This window comes from Rhododendron vialii, chromosome 10a (genome assembly GCF_030253575.1).
Source record: "Rhododendron vialii isolate Sample 1 chromosome 10a, ASM3025357v1".
Classification (NCBI taxonomy): domain Eukaryota; kingdom Viridiplantae; phylum Streptophyta; class Magnoliopsida; order Ericales; family Ericaceae; genus Rhododendron; species Rhododendron vialii.
Genome location: NC_080566.1, coordinates 1,817,209 through 1,832,332, shown reverse-complemented (window position 1 = coordinate 1,832,332; position 15,124 = coordinate 1,817,209). Strand labels below are relative to the sequence as shown.

General features: G+C 38.9%; 2 protein-coding genes across 5 annotated transcripts; both read right to left on the bottom strand.

Annotated features, from left to right (window-relative positions):
• Positions 1-6,566: 6,566 nt before the first annotated feature.
• LOC131304804 (E3 ubiquitin-protein ligase RGLG1-like) lies at positions 6,567-9,799 on the bottom strand. Of its 4 annotated transcripts, none has more exons than XR_009192479.1 (5): positions 9,393-9,799; positions 8,590-8,727; positions 8,377-8,490; positions 8,180-8,282; positions 6,567-6,671 (listed from the first exon to the last, which is right to left on the bottom strand). XR_009192479.1 is itself a non-coding variant. In XM_058332198.1 (4 exons), the coding sequence occupies exons 1-4, from the start codon at positions 9,451-9,453 to the stop codon at positions 8,239-8,241; spliced, it is 357 nt and encodes a 118-aa protein (XP_058188181.1). In that variant the 5' UTR covers positions 9,454-9,799; the 3' UTR covers positions 6,852-8,238. The 4 variants fall into 4 exon arrangements, 1 of the variants encoding a protein (XP_058188181.1); XR_009192481.1 differs by having other exon boundaries at positions 8,377-8,451; XR_009192480.1 differs by lacking the exon at positions 6,567-6,671 and adding an exon at positions 6,849-6,911.
• Positions 9,800-11,297: 1,498 nt separating this feature from the next.
• Positions 11,298-15,091, bottom strand: LOC131304664 (uncharacterized). Its single transcript, XM_058331998.1, has 3 exons — positions 14,794-15,091; positions 13,595-13,650; positions 11,298-12,791 (listed from the first exon to the last, which is right to left on the bottom strand). The coding sequence occupies exons 1-3, from the start codon at positions 15,089-15,091 to the stop codon at positions 12,708-12,710; spliced, it is 438 nt and encodes a 145-aa protein (XP_058187981.1). The 3' UTR covers positions 11,298-12,707.
• Positions 15,092-15,124: the final 33 nt, after the last annotated feature.

Here is a 15,124-nt window from a genome sequence, read left to right as displayed (position 1 = left end):
ATTAAAGGGTAAATTATAGTTAACCCCCTCAAACTATACTTCGGTGATACTTTACCCCCTCAAACTTTTATTTTTGGCACTTAACCACCTCTAACTAATGAAAATGCAACTTCTGTTAGCATTCTGTTACAAATTGGATGGAAAATGTCACATTTCCTCTCACTGAAAAATTGAGACATTTGTGCCCTTTCTCTTTCTTTTTTTTTGTTTTGAAAAGGCTCTGTCTCTGCGGGTACCAAACCAAAAACGGCAACCAAAACAATGAACAAATCACACCACTGCTGCGGGTACCAGAAAATGACGTGGTAACTGGCGTTTACAAAGTGCCACTAGAAGCAGCAGCCGTAGAAGATGAAGAGTTCCAGTAAATTACTCCACCTGGATTCGAGCTGTTGTGTTCCCCATTGATTTTGCAAACTGCAATTTCAAGTTGGGTTTTGCATTTCCAGAAACCAACTGTGCACAAGGTGAGTTTGAGTTTACTCGGCGAGTTCGATTTCAAGTTCAATTAACAACTCATGATGTTGACATTCCCATTCCCTCTGCTGCAGATCCAAAGCGAACTGTATACATATTCTCTCTCTCTTGTTCAGAATCAGAGGCTCTGTAACGCCCCGAAATTTGGGTACGTTAAATAAAACATTTTATTGAAATAAAAACTGAGTCTGGCTCTTTTATTACAACAAAAACATGAAAAGGAGTACTTTTATTACAAACGGAAGGAAACTAAGGCTCCTAATCTACAGCTCCGCTTGTTCTTCCATCACAGCTAGCTCCTCGGCTCCGAAGGCTTCCAAGGTGTAACGTTCACCCTGTTCATCTACAAAGTCTGACACATTATACCAGCGTCGCCACCGATATAATATGTCAGGGTCACCGAAAAGGCAACACCGTGAGCTACGAAAGCTCAATAGAAAAATCCTATACCCGCTAACCCATAACTAACAAACAACAGGTTATAACGTCACATCGATTTCCACATGATATGTGTATACACAGCTACAAAAGATAACATTAATAACACATCCGCAATTACTATATCACTATCGTTGGTGTCCAAGATTCTCTGAGTTTCTCCTACGCAACTCATCGTAGACCGTGTCAACATTTTCACATACCAATTCATCTTTTAAAAAAACCATTTGTTTAACTCACACAATTTGCATTGGCTCCGTACCGCGGATAACCAAGCTACACACCCAACCTCGGTTCCGCCGCGCCGGTCTCCCGAGTATCCTCACAATGGTTCCGCCGCGCCGGGTTCCCATTGGCACACAAAACTTGCATTGGCTCCTCTCCGCGGATAACCAAGCCATATTACCAATGAGGCTACCACGTCCGGCCGCATTGGCAATCTTCACAATGGGCTACCAAGTCCGGCCACATTGTGGTTTTCACAATCCACGCAATGGGCTACCAAGTCCGGCCACATTACGAGTTTTCATACACACAACGGGCTACTAAGTCCGGCCACGTTGCGGTTTTCACAATCCACACGATGGGCTACCACGTCCGGCCGCATCGTGGGTTTCCATACACACAATGGGCTACCAAGTCCGGCCACATTGCGGTTTCAAAACACATCTCATCATTATCCACACCCTAGGTGTCATGTTTCTACTTTCTTGATTTTCGTGTCTCGTTTCTCATGCATAGACTCCGCGGTGAGACTTTTCACATACGATATCATTCATTATACTATTCCAACTAACAAGATCATCCATTTTAAAACTACTTGACATGCTTGAATCACTTAATAACAAACATCATGCATTTCATATACTTTCAACAAAAGATAACATTATCTACTTTAAATGACATTATTAAAGTTTCTTCCTAACGAACTTATAATTGGGTACAAGACTATATTTGGGAAAATAGGTAAAGATAACTACTTGGGATGGAAGATAAGGATATCCTACACATACGTAGAGTTAGGGGACAAGGAATCCTACCTTGCTTCTTGGCGGTAGTCGGCTACGGAAAGTTAGTCGACGGTCGGACGGAGTAACTTCCTACGGTATGCCTTCGGGAGCTTCGAAAGAGAAAGGTTTCTCTCGAAACTTCTACTTGACTATTACTACTACTACTTTTGGATCGAGGGGGTGGTCGAGTGGCGGTTTAGTGGCGGCCTAGGTTGAGTTTCTTGAAAAACTCAAGAACTACTCAAGAACATGAAGAACAAAAAGAAAGAACAAGAAAGAACACAATTTTTCTAGAGAGAGAAGTTGCTAGGTGAAGGTGTGAGTTGAATGAGAAGTATGGGGTGCTATTTATAGGCAAAACTTGGGCTCTCCCTCTCTCTCTAAGGCCGGCCCTCTCTCTCTCCAAATCCTCCATGGATTTGTTCCATTAAGTTGTCAAACCACATCACATGTCATGCCATGCTTTGTCCAAACATATCTTAGGCAAAATCTTAGGTGTAAGGCTAAGAAATCAAATAAGATCATTAGGCTTTTTAGGTGAATCTAGGTAATGAAAACCTAGGTCTAACTTGTAGTCAAATCTTAGGCTAATAAAGGCTAGGATTATGGCCCATCATAGGTTGTCATTAGGCAAAATAGACTTGGGTCTAATGTGGTAGCTTACAAGGCTAGTTTAGTCCTTGGATTGGACTCTTGGAAGATTTGTTGCAATGGAGGAGACATGGGTACAAGATTCTTGGTTTAAACAAATGAAATTGGTACAAAGGAGGACATTGAAGGAAGATATGGAAGATATACATCTTCAATTTTTGAAAAGATGAAGAATCACCAAGTACAAGTCCCATCTTTCTTCTCCTTCCTTCTTCTTTCCTTCTCTCTCTCTCCCTCTCCCTCTTTCTCTCTCTCGGCCTCTCTCTCTCTCTCTCCCCCTTACGGCTCTCTCTCTCCCTCTCTCTCTCTCTCTCTCATGTACTATATATATATATATATATATATATATATATATATATATATATATATATATATATATATATATATATATATATATATGTACTACTAATGCAAGACAAAAATAAATTAATAGGTACTTTTGTACAAATGATCAAACTAGCCTTTAAGGGTCAAGATTCTACTTAATAAACTAACAAATGGGTACAAGTGTACTAAGGCAATTTACATCATCCAAGTACTTATATACATATATACATATGTACAAATATATACTAGGGCTAAAAGGGTCAAGATTCTCCCAATAAACAATTAAAAGGTACAAGTACTTTAATTAATATAATAATGTACTTTTGTACTCTCGGGAATCTTAACAAAATATTATTTTAATGGAATAAGTACTTTGTTTGAAAGATGAGCCTATTACCCAATGGTTAATAGAATCCCTAATGGTTATTATCCAAAGGATAATAAGGTACGGGTACTTTAAATACTAAACTAATTTTTTGAAAATGACTACATGTCCTTTTTATTACACATGTGATATATACATATATATATATATATATATATATATATATATATATATATATATATGTACTTACCAAATAAAATAAAGAAAAGGCTTTTGTCCAATGGGTAAAGACTACCCTAATTGTTATTATCCAATGGTCCATAGTTACTTGGGTACTTTTATTAGTAATTTAATCGAAAAGTACTTTTCAAAAATAATTATAAATGTCAATCATAGTACTTTGTTTAAATCTTTCAAAAATCCTTTTAATATAAAGAAATGGGTTTCTTTTATCCAATGGGTAATAATTCCCCTAACATTTATTGTCCAATGGATAAAGAATAAAACTAAAACAATAAAAGAAAACAATTAAACCATTTCTAGTCTAGGGTTCAAAAGGTTCAAAAGGTTCAAGATGGGCAAAATGGTCCATCTTCGATTAGGGAAACGTAACTAGGTGACTTCCTAGTTTGGTTTCACCAACAAGTCGGTTAGAAGCTAACTAGGCTTGCTAGGTAGGGCTTAAAGTTCAAGAAACGATCTTTGAGGGGCTAAAGTGCAATTAGAGTTTCTAATCGAGGAATACGGTGATACGGTGTTCAATTGCTTGAATACGAACTACTAGGAATCAAATAAGAAAATCATCGAGAAATTAAGAAATTTCGAATAACGACGAGATTTTTATTGAATGAAAAATCGGAGTTGTTACACTAAAAAGTCTAACTAGCAAGAAATCAAATAGCCACTCAAGAGAAAATAAGTAATTTAAATAAAATTCAAATATTTAACGAAAATTTTTATTGACCAAAATTGAGGGGCGTTACAGGCTCACTAATTATTCTACTTCAATGCGGGGAGTCTTTCAATGGAGCCTAGTTATCGTTTTCTACCAAGAATAGAGTGGTGCCGACGACGGTGTTGGCGGCGGCGGGTCGAGCTTAGTGACTAGAGGAGCGATTGGCGATTACGTGATGTTAGAGGAAACGAGACTTGAACGGAGAACTGCTGCTTCTGTACGGCGCCGTTTGGAGAATCCGGTGGTGAGTATACGGCTGGCAGTGAGGGCAGTGGGTTGGTTGCCCGGAGAAAGCTCTGTTATAAAATGGGTTTTGGCAAATAAATGGGTTTGATATACCTGTGGTTGATCTGGGTTTTGTGGGTTTGGGTAATCTTCTAGGGTAAAGGTTTGAGGAGATTGAGGTTGAGATTCAGTTTGTGTTGTCGATTTTGGGTAGATTAAAGTTTTGGGTTTGTGGAAATTCGGAATCTTGGTGGGGAAGAGACGAGAGAGAGACTGTAGAATGGTTTGTTCTTGGTACCCTCCATTTTTCCTTTTTCAATAGAGGGCAAAACGGTAACTTACATCCACTCTCTAAGAGAAGTTAGTCAATTCTGCATTTTCATTAGTTAGAGGTGGTTAAGTGCTAAAAATAAATGTTTGAGGGGGTAAAGTGTCTCCGAAACATAGTTTGAGGGGGTTAACTATAATTTACCCCTTATTAAACAAGGGACGTCAACTAAGCGTAAACCACTAAACCTCACTGGCACCCCTAGATTTCACTCAAATCATATTGCAAGACCCTGTATTCTCTAAATTCACACTGCACCTCCTTATTCCTGTGAAAATGTGTAAAATTTGGACCCACATTTTCAACAAAACAAACTTTGCCCTTATTTTCTCTTCCCTTTTTTTTTTCTTTTCTAAATCATCCGACACATTTTCTGTACCTACAGATATTTTCAAACATAGCAAAAAAAACAAACTACAAAGTCAAAATCCATCTCTCTATCCATAGATATGCATATATACTTAATTATATCGATATATTATCAACCTTCATACCTGCTCAAATCAAACCAAAAAATAGATACCAAATCAACCATATCATTCAAAATGACTGTAAAATACAGCTAAACAAAAACACTAATGATACTCAATTATGGAAATTCAATTACATATGTGGATGAAACCCAATTTGTGTTTAATCAAACCATAACCAATAGCATTCTCGATGTTCTAAATTGGATTAAAATTAGTCTAATCACATCATAACCAGATAAATTTAGTTGTGTTAAGATAAGTGATTTTGAGATTTGGAGAAAGAGAGGATCTATGATTGATCCATTTGTCTTTTTATATCTATTCTTTGAACTTTTTTCAATCTCGGTTCATACTTTTTGTATTGCTCATCGATATAAATACTTTAAAGAAAGCTTAAAAAATTCGCTAGAAACCAAGAAATAGCCACCGTTTTAAGAAAACTATATTGATTAGTCGAAACCATTTCTAAGGGGTTGTGCAGTGTGCACTCGCCACTTATTCTTTGAGAATTTATGTTAACCAATTGCATTTTGATTATGTAGGTAATTAACCTTTTTTCAAACAACAAATCGTCACTTATCTGAAAATCTTCCTATGTCCATAGTTGTCATTTTGCTGTCATCCTTGATTTGATAAATAAATATAATTGAAAAATAGCTTAAACCTCACCTTCACCCTTATCGTATCAACTATTTCAGAGAACTCCTTCACACTTACATTTGGTTGAACCGCTATCAAACCGTATAAAAGGCTACAAATACATAATGAAACCAAAAATGCCACGAATCATGAACTCATGTCTCATTGAGTGAAAGTGAATGTTTTCCATAATAAAAGCCAGAAAATACATATTCTTTAGTTATCTCCAACCTTAAATTTAAGGATGAAAAGATCCCAAAAGAAGCTATGTGGAATGTCCAAATAATGGTTGTAGAGATAGCTCATGGATTGTCCACCAATGTGTGCTCGAATACTTCAAGCTATCCCATTCCTGAATTGTGTTTTAGCACTGCAGTAAATAGTTGTACGTTCCTTAGGTATCCACATCTAGAAGGAATGTACAATCATTACAGTCGTCAACCAAGAGCTACAAGGAGAACAACTTTTACTCCTTTGATTGGTATTGCAATTTTACTCTCAGTGCATCGGTGACAGCTGAGAAGTCCTCGTCACTAATGCAGCGAGATTTAGCCACCTTGTAGAGTTCGTTTGCTGGGGCCGAAATTGGGCAGGCTGGGAAACAGATTCGCCTAATCCCAGAGCAAGCTACAAGTCCTGCCACATACAAATTTGCACTAAAATGAAAGAGCGGATTTATACAAAGAAACAATACCGACAATCTTGGTTAGTTACAAACCTTTTGTCGATGTTCCAGGGGAAATGCGGCAGGATATAAGGATTGGACCATTGAAGGGCCTTTCATCGAAAACATAGGTGCACCAATGGCGCCCCATGAAACTACCTGCAAATCAATAAAAATGGATAGTTGAAGATGCTCAAATAAAAAAAGATTCTGATATATTTCCACAAACGGGGACGTGGGTATAGAAATTCCTGTCTCATACCAAAGAGTACCTTTACAAGGACACTCGCACACACATTTTAGTCATAACTTACTAGTTACTACACACGCACACACTGATCGTGTTCACAACGAGTTTCATTGCAGCTCCATCCCCAAATCTCCGAGGACAATTTTGGACTGGAGTGATAGCAAGGATACGTTAAGAGAAAACAAAATGTAATTACCAAGTAAAAGAAGGCAAACGAAAGTACAAGCTACTAAACTCATGGAGTATCTCCTGTTCCTCCATTAGAAGAACAAAGATAAAAAAAAAAAAGTCCTAGAAGGGGGATATGGACTAAGGAGGAGCTTATGGATACAAGAAGCGGCTAACAAGCCCAATCCATAGGATGGAAGGAAAAAGAAGAAGGCAGAAGATAACATACAGAAACATAATGCCTTCCCGGTCAAGGGCGGAGCCATGAATTTTGTTTAGTGGGGTAAAAATTTAGATCCAAAATATTTTTTTATTTGCTAATCCAAAAAATAAAAAAATTAAGAGGTTCATTATATACACTAATAAAATTAATCTATATTTGCTTTATAATTGGTCTCAAAGACTTCTGGTATTTTAAAACCAATGCATGATAGCCTCATTTACATTACCATCCACTCTCGAAACTAAAACATTGGAATTTCTATGCATTTGAAACAAGTTAGAGCAATTTGCAGATTTTTTGTGGGGACAAAATAGGAAAATTGATTACAAAAAAGTCAAAGTGAATGCAAATGGAGTGGTAGCCTGGTGCTAAGCACCATGTACTCCCATGAATTTGACCGGGGTTCAAACCTCACTAACTACAACTAACACTGCTGACTTTCACCGAGAAAATAAGAAAAAATGAAAAGAAATCAAAGTGAATTGGGTCAAGTGATCCCACTAGTACCTACTTCTCTCCGCCCTTGTTGCCCATGATATCATGGAGTGGAGCCACCGTCTCAAACGGAGATCTATCACTTGGGAAAAAGTAGCTACAATATCAGTTTATGCAGGGCTCCTTTTATCTGAATCTGTAAGCTTTTAGCGCTGTCTTTGTGGAAAGTGTTGTATAGGATTATTCCGGTGAAAGGGATCTTGATGAGGAGGGGTTTTGTATCTGACTCGGAGACTCCATTTGCCCGGTCTGTTGTAAGGGTGAGGAAACTATTGTCCATCTGTTTTTTGGTTGTGAGTCTGCCCATAGATTATGGAGGACCTCCAATATTGGGCTGGATTTCTTGGTCAGGTCTCCTATCCATTTGAAGATTGGCTTTTTTGGGGTGGTTTAAGGCAGCTTCGGATAGATAAATCAAGTCTCTATTTGTCATCATCTTTAACTTCAATTTTTATCAGTTCAGCATGACAGAGACCCTTTCAATATCTTACAGAGAGAAGGCTTAATCAACATTTAACCAAAAAACAGTACCTGATCATCTGCAAGTATTACCAACACTTGGTATTGGCAACCATTCTGTTCTACAATAGTCATGGCCATTTCAATAACAGGGGCAAAATATGTTGGTCTGGTCCTGCAGCAAATAGGATAGCTTAAGCTATAAGAAACAATTATTCCGAGCTTCAAGTAATAAAGCAGGAAATGGCAATGGCCCTGTAAGATTCAACCTGCTAGACGTAGATGAGGAACAATTTCCCTGCAGCGGCTCAACACTTCCTCAAAGCCATTACAAATTCTCTCATCTGGAAAGAAACTAAAAACTTCTTGGTCGTGTGTTGCTTCTGTCAAAATGAAAACGTAGAAGTAGAAATAAAATTACTTGCAACATGGAGACAACGAATCCAAAAAACGAAAGAAAAACTCAATCTCAAATAAAGTACCATCTTCAAATCCATAAAAAGGAGTCAAGTAATCCTCATCAAATGCTGCTAAAGTTTTGCCGATAATAGATATGGCTTGTTCGTAGGGATTTAAACTATCTCCAATATGATGTAAACTTCTGTTGTACGATTTTGTACCTGCATAACAAGTCAAGTTTAGCATATTTCTGTAACTCTCAACATTGTAAACACTCCAAAGGCATAAAGGCTAAACCTGTCCACCCATTGCTCTTGGTGAAGTCAATACCAACAATGAGATTAGAAGACTCAAGGCCAGCACGCGCAAGAGCCTCGGTCACCTGCAAAGTATGTAACTGGGTTCACTAAGAACCTATTGTATTAAATGATGTAGATACTACTGTTACCATAACTAAGATTGTTACGGGTAAGAAATTCACAAAGTTCACTCAAGAGGTTATATCATCCTTAAATGGCAAGTATAGAACTAACTAGAGAAAGATTACTTTTGGAGACGAGAAAACTAAAAACCCAAAACTTAATTAACAAATATCCTAAAGAAAGTGTGCTAGTTATAGGAATATCTGGCTTTACTACTGACTACCAGACAACCAAACTGTAATCGAATAAACAGCAGCTTTTGCAGCAGGCTACCAATTTAAAAGTTACCATGCTCGGTGACTATTATAGTAAGTTACAAACTCAGAACAAACACATAATCATGAGTGGTGAGAGTGCCTTACTCACCCACAAAAAATACCAGCAAAAATGCGAAAAATTAACTGTCTATATAGGAAAATGTACGCATATGTTGTTGTATACATTGAAAAAGATGGAAACTTTACCGAGAATCTGTTGAATGGGGGGTTTCTTCATCTTGTCTAAAGACTCTTCACCAACAGCCATAATTAGGAAGCGGATATCTGAGAAGAGAAAGCCCTAAATGGAAATGGAGAAAGTGTTTTGTGGGCAAAGAAGAGATGGTTCGGGCTCTGAAGTGATTGGGTATACGAGTGTTGTGTTGAAAATGCAAATCCTTCTGATTCGAAGCTCGACGAAGCGCAAAGGTTTTACTATATGCCAAAGCATAGGCGCGTTTCTAAGGCGCGCGTTTTAGTCGATTCATACTTTGCAGATTGAGGAGAGAGAGGGGAGGAAAAGGAGGAGTGGAGATCTGATGCAGGGTGTTATGGAGAAGGGATGTTTTACGGCCATTTTTGGAGAGAGAGAGGGAGAGAACAGTGATGGAGTTCTTCCTATTAGAAACAGAAACACTGCGTGGCGTGTTCCCGCGTTATTTGGAAAGCGTGAAACAGAACTACGCTTATATTATTAGAAGCGGCCGGTTGTAATTTTAAGCGTCCGAGGGTAATTTTCAGCGGCCTAGTGTAGTTAGTCGCGGCCATAACACATGTAAAACACACGAGATTCGTAAATAGTAATCACGCTTTCACTAATTAGCGGCCATTCGTAGTTTAACGCATCCAAGTGTAATTACAAGCGGCCAATTGTAGTTCATAGCGGGAAAGATGCATGTAAACACATGAGATTCGCGAATGGTAATCACGCTTTCAATAATTGGCGGCCAGTTGTAATTACACGCGGCCAAGTGTAATTATTAGCGTCCAAGTGTAGTTCGTAGAGGCCTAGATAAATGTCAACACGCGCGATTTGCGAATGGTAATCATGCTTTCAAAAATTGGCGGCCAATTGTAATTACACACGGCCAAGTGTAATTATAAGCGTTCAGGTGTAATTCGTCGCGGCCAAAAAGTATTAAACACATGAGATTCGCGAATGGTAATCACGCTTTCAATAATTTGCGGCTAGTTGTAATTCGTCGCGGCCAAGAGACATGTAAACACACGAGATTCGCAAACGATAAGCACGCTTTCAATAATGGAGTTCTTCTTATAAGTGTAGAAACAGAAACAATAACACACGAGGCTTGTGACCGCAAGCTTTTGCTCCTGGCGGCCAACTTTTGCAACGACATCATTTGGGTTAATGGGAACTCGCATTTCTGAAACACGATGTGAAAAACGTAAACTGTGGCCGCGAATTTTTGCTCATGGACAGAGAATTTTAGTACCTAGCCGCAAACTTTTGCTTAACAATGGCTTTTGGAATAACGAGAACTCGTATTTCTGAATAAGTTCGTACTATAGAAATCTTCAAGAATACTAAACCTGAGATGAATCGATATCTTATCGAGAAGTAAAATGAAGTTTTTGCGTTTATAATAATGGGCTTGGCTACGTTGAATAAAATCCAAAGCAAACTCGTCTTAAACAGGGGACGTAGAATGAAACGACGTATGCCACTCGACGTAAATAAAGATCGTGTTCTGGCTTTCCACCGCCGGCGGCCGCCTCCCTCAACCGCCTGGTTCTCTCTCTCTCTCCAAAATTCTCTCTCCGACAACAACAGGTACATCTCTCTCCTTTCCCAGTAATAAAAGAATCGTTACTCATTAGATTATTTTTCAATTGATACTTGTTACACGGCTTGTTTCTGAATTTTCATTTTATTTCCTCATTTGTTTTGTTTCCGAGAACCCAAAAAGACCACCTTGATGGCTTCCAGGAGGAGGACGACGAGCTCTACGACTACATTCATGGAGAAAGCTTGATGCTGTTCCCTTCCACTTTGAATTTGGTGCTGGTAGTCGTTGTGTTAATGGAGTACAGTCGTTGTGGGAGAGAGAATTGGTATCTTAGCACAAATGAGATTACAAACAAGTCCGTCCTAGACAACAATCTAATACTACTAGAATATATTCTAACTGTTTTTTACAAGTAATGAATCTGAACAAGGAAACTAGGACAAATACAACCAAACTTCAAAAATAATGATCTTAGCACAAATGAAATTACAAACAAGCCTTCATAGATAGAATTCTATCGTATCAAACCAACGGGAAAGCGGTTTTCAACTGCGGGAGCGGAGCCTAGCTCTTATTCTTCTCCTATCTTGGTGGTGATGAGGTCTTTGGATGAGAAGATTTACAGGTTACGACTTTCTTCACCTTTGCAATTGAATGCTTCACTTTTGACCCAACACCTGAAAGTATATTGTGAGATTTCTTTTGTGAACTTTTGTCAAAATCCATTAGTATGGAACTTTCTGCTATTTCTTGATTTCTTCTCTTCTCCAGATTCTACTCCGTTCTCCAGGTCTTTTGCGTCTTTAGTGATATCATGATATGTTGTGGTCTTTCATGTATTACCTTCTCATGTTATTCTATATCATTCGTCGTCAGAATAAGGCCACTCTGTATTGGGCATGTCAGTGAAACCAAAAAGCTCCATTACAATTTTGTTGAACAAATGTGGGTTTGCATCCACTCAACCCATCATTTGGATCAAAAGATACATACTCAGATGGGCACTCCCATCTTGGATTTTGATCACTTTGCAAAATGCAGTAGCTATTGAACCCACAAGCACCACCTCCTGTAGCTTCCCCAATTACTAAGCAAATATCCCGAATATCCAATGTAATGAAGGACAAAATAGTCCATTCCATAGGCCTTCCACCGGCTGAGTTAGCAGATTTTGGGTAAACATTTTGCCTTAGAACTCCATCATGCCCAGTAATCGCACGGTAGTAAAACTGACTAGTTGAAGCAGCATCTGAAGATACGAAATCAAGTACACATTCGTACCTTGCTACCAGATATAAAAATCCAGATTGGTTGAATACCACCTGAAATTAACTGCCAATAGTTATGGTTGCCCAGTAAGCAGAGTTGACATACCTCGGCAGATAATTAGGTGTAAAGCGTGCGATTCCCATCCGGCTGCATAATGAATTTGAATCTTCCGATTGAGTAGTTTGTTTCTCAGAAACAGACCACAAGTCTGATGCCTTGGCTCAATATTTGTGTTGGCAATATCATGTCCGTTGCATTATCAGAACTCTGCCACTGAGTAACAGAGCACTTGTTGCTTGATAGCATGAAATTACCAGTGTCAAAGCATGGCTGCATGGGAAACACTGGTATCGGTCAAATCAAGACCATATCTGCTGCCCTTTCGGCTCAATGGGCACGAAACTCCCATCTGTCGCAAATTGAATTTTGGATCCTTTTGGGGCTAGAGTAGCTCCATTTTCTGGCCAAACTAAGGCCGTTTAGGGTATGTTGTTGAACCAGATGGCTACCAGGTACTCTCCGGTTCCAATATGTTGGAAGCAGAAAGCAAAGCCACCGGATGGTGATACCCATGAAGAGTTGTTAACATCTGCAGTAAGTGATGAACCAATAGTAATATTGCTGGAAGATTGAGCAGTGGTTGCAAAGGAAAAAGTACGAAGCAGATTGGATGAGGAAGCTTAAAAGTCATCAAATGGAATTAATGAACTGGGAACAGGTCTCTTCATGGCTCTTAACAAATGAGAAGGTACCATGAGATTGTCATATAAGCTATCAATTTATGCATTTGCTAGTCTCTTACAGGTTTTCCATTAACTCTGCCTTTCTAACATTGACTTCTTTTAGCAATAAGATTAAAACTAAACGTCATAAGCACAAAATATTTCAGCTACCTCATCCACATCATTCTGTTCAAACAGCCTCACCCAACACTATAAAGGTTGTTTAAGTCAGAAAATGGATGTAAATTTCTATTCATCGCAATTCAAATGGTTCTCTAAATCAAACGGGACTACTTACACTACTACAAATAACCAAACAAGCACTTTGAGGTTAAGTTCATACATGACCTCATATGAAGCAACGATGGAAATAAACAGGAGAACCGCCTATGCATGTTTTGCTTGTTGCAACTGTCAACATAGCAAGCCCTTTAGTAGAATGAATTCTAGAGATTACTTCATCCAAGCCTGAAATTTAGGCCCATCGGAATCGAGTGAAGAAACAGCAGGTGCCCGGTTTCTCAAGTAACTCTCTTTAAACCAATAGTTAGAAGTAACTGGCAGCCTAAGAGTGATTTTACACCGGTATGCTGCCAAGAGTGCTGACAGTGGACGGAGGACAACTCATTTCCTAATGCTTCACATTAAAGAAAAGACAAGGAAACAATACACTTTTCCTGGACTCATTCCTTTTGCAGCTCCATGCTCTCCACAAGCGGCATGCAACTGAGAAATCACAACAATCGATTATAACTAGCAAAATTGACATACCATCCAAGCAAATAAGATTAAATACTAACATACGCATTGCACTTTCAGGATCAGCAAGCACGGCAAATGTGACATCACAAGATGCAGCTACTTCTTTGGGTTATGATTTATACCAGGATACGATCAATCAAAGATTTCTAGACCAGTTACCTCATACAAGCATTATTGGGAAGCAGTTGAGGAAAATTCTAGCACTATTGATCCGGTTATACGTAGTTCACACTATTCATGTGGGCACATGCCACAAGTACTGATCGGCATTCTTTAGAAAATACTTTAGTTCTCTAGGAAGAACCATCTTTAAACTAAATTTCCTTGGCGATGGGGAAATTGTTAAATGATAAGCAGGAGTTGACATTGGATAATGCAACAAAGACTCTGACCAAATACATCATATTGCAAAGACAAATAAATTTAGCGAGTATACCAACAACTACTTAGTCCACATAAGACTGTGCCAAGTGCCAACCCCATGAACAACCAGGTCGAATTTTTGCCTCCAAGAACAAATCTCCCCCTACCTTATTTAGCCCTCAAGACTTGACCCAAAAGAAGATCTGGACTCTGATGAATCCGCAATGAAAGTTTAGCCAACAATGCTTGGTTAAACAAACCCAAATCTCGAAAGTCCATCCTTGCTGCCATAATCGGTTTGCACATGTTGGGCCAACTACGGCAATAAACCCCAGAAGAATACCCTTTATGCCACATGAACTTACCCACAATACTCGGAATTTTCTGGACAAAATAAGCACCGAATTACAACGGGAAAAATCAGAAGCTATAGAATTCAATAAGGAAACTCAAGTTTTCTCTATCAAAAGTTAACAAACCTCACAAGTGACACAACATCCGAGTCCTTGCTATTTTTATCCAATAGCATCAAATCCTGCTCTTTCCTAAATCTTCCCAATATCGTTGGGTTCCATGCCACCATCTTTCCACTAGCACTCGCAATTTCCTGAATACCCTCTATTTTTTCTAGAAAAATTTACCATACGCATAACAGAGTAGCAACATTTAATCCCAATTCACTCTCTAAATAATTGCAGAAAGTAAACGTTCACAAATAATCCATTGAATAGGGGGCAAAAGTACCGCGAAAATCACCACCGTTGGTACTGACAATTGGGAGCTTCTTCTTCTCTGCGGCACTGGCGCTGAGCTTGAATGAGGAGAGAGAAAGTCGTCCGGAGGTTTTTGGGTATGTGAGGAAAGAAGCGGGAATGAACAGGGAGAAGAGTGAGTCGAGGAGCAGGAGGAAGGGGGGGGAATGATGGGTGGAGGTGGGAGAAGTGAAGAGGAGAGAGAGGATGAGGAACCTCCATTGACGCTCAACGCGATTGGGTACACGACTAATACGAGTGTGGTGTTGAAAATTTATGCGCCAAAGCATTGGCGCGTTTACAAAGCGCGATTCAGAATTCTC

Bases quoted from the DNA above. Each gene is read 5' to 3' on its own strand.
- LOC131304664 (XM_058331998.1), bottom strand. From the start codon at position 15,091: ATGCTTTGGCGCATAAATTTTCAACACCACACTCGTATTAGTCGTGTA. The intron at 13,651-14,793 runs GTACTTTTGCCC...GTGATTTCTCAG, and splicing joins CAACGGTGGTGATTTTCGCG to TTGCATGCCGCTTGTGGAGA. The intron at 12,792-13,594 runs GTATTGTTTCCT...CACTTACTGCAG, and splicing joins GGAATGAGTCCAGGAAAAGT to ATGTTAACAACTCTTCATGG.
- LOC131304804 (XM_058332198.1), bottom strand. From the start codon at position 9,453: ATGGCTGTTGGTGAAGAGTCTTTAGACAAGATGAAGAAACCCCCCATT. The intron at 8,491-8,589 runs GTACTTTATTTG...TCATTTTGACAG, and splicing joins TTTTTATGGATTTGAAGATG to AAGCAACACACGACCAAGAA. The intron at 8,283-8,376 runs GTTGAATCTTAC...TATTTGCTGCAG, and splicing joins TCCTCATCTACGTCTAGCAG to GACCAGACCAACATATTTTG.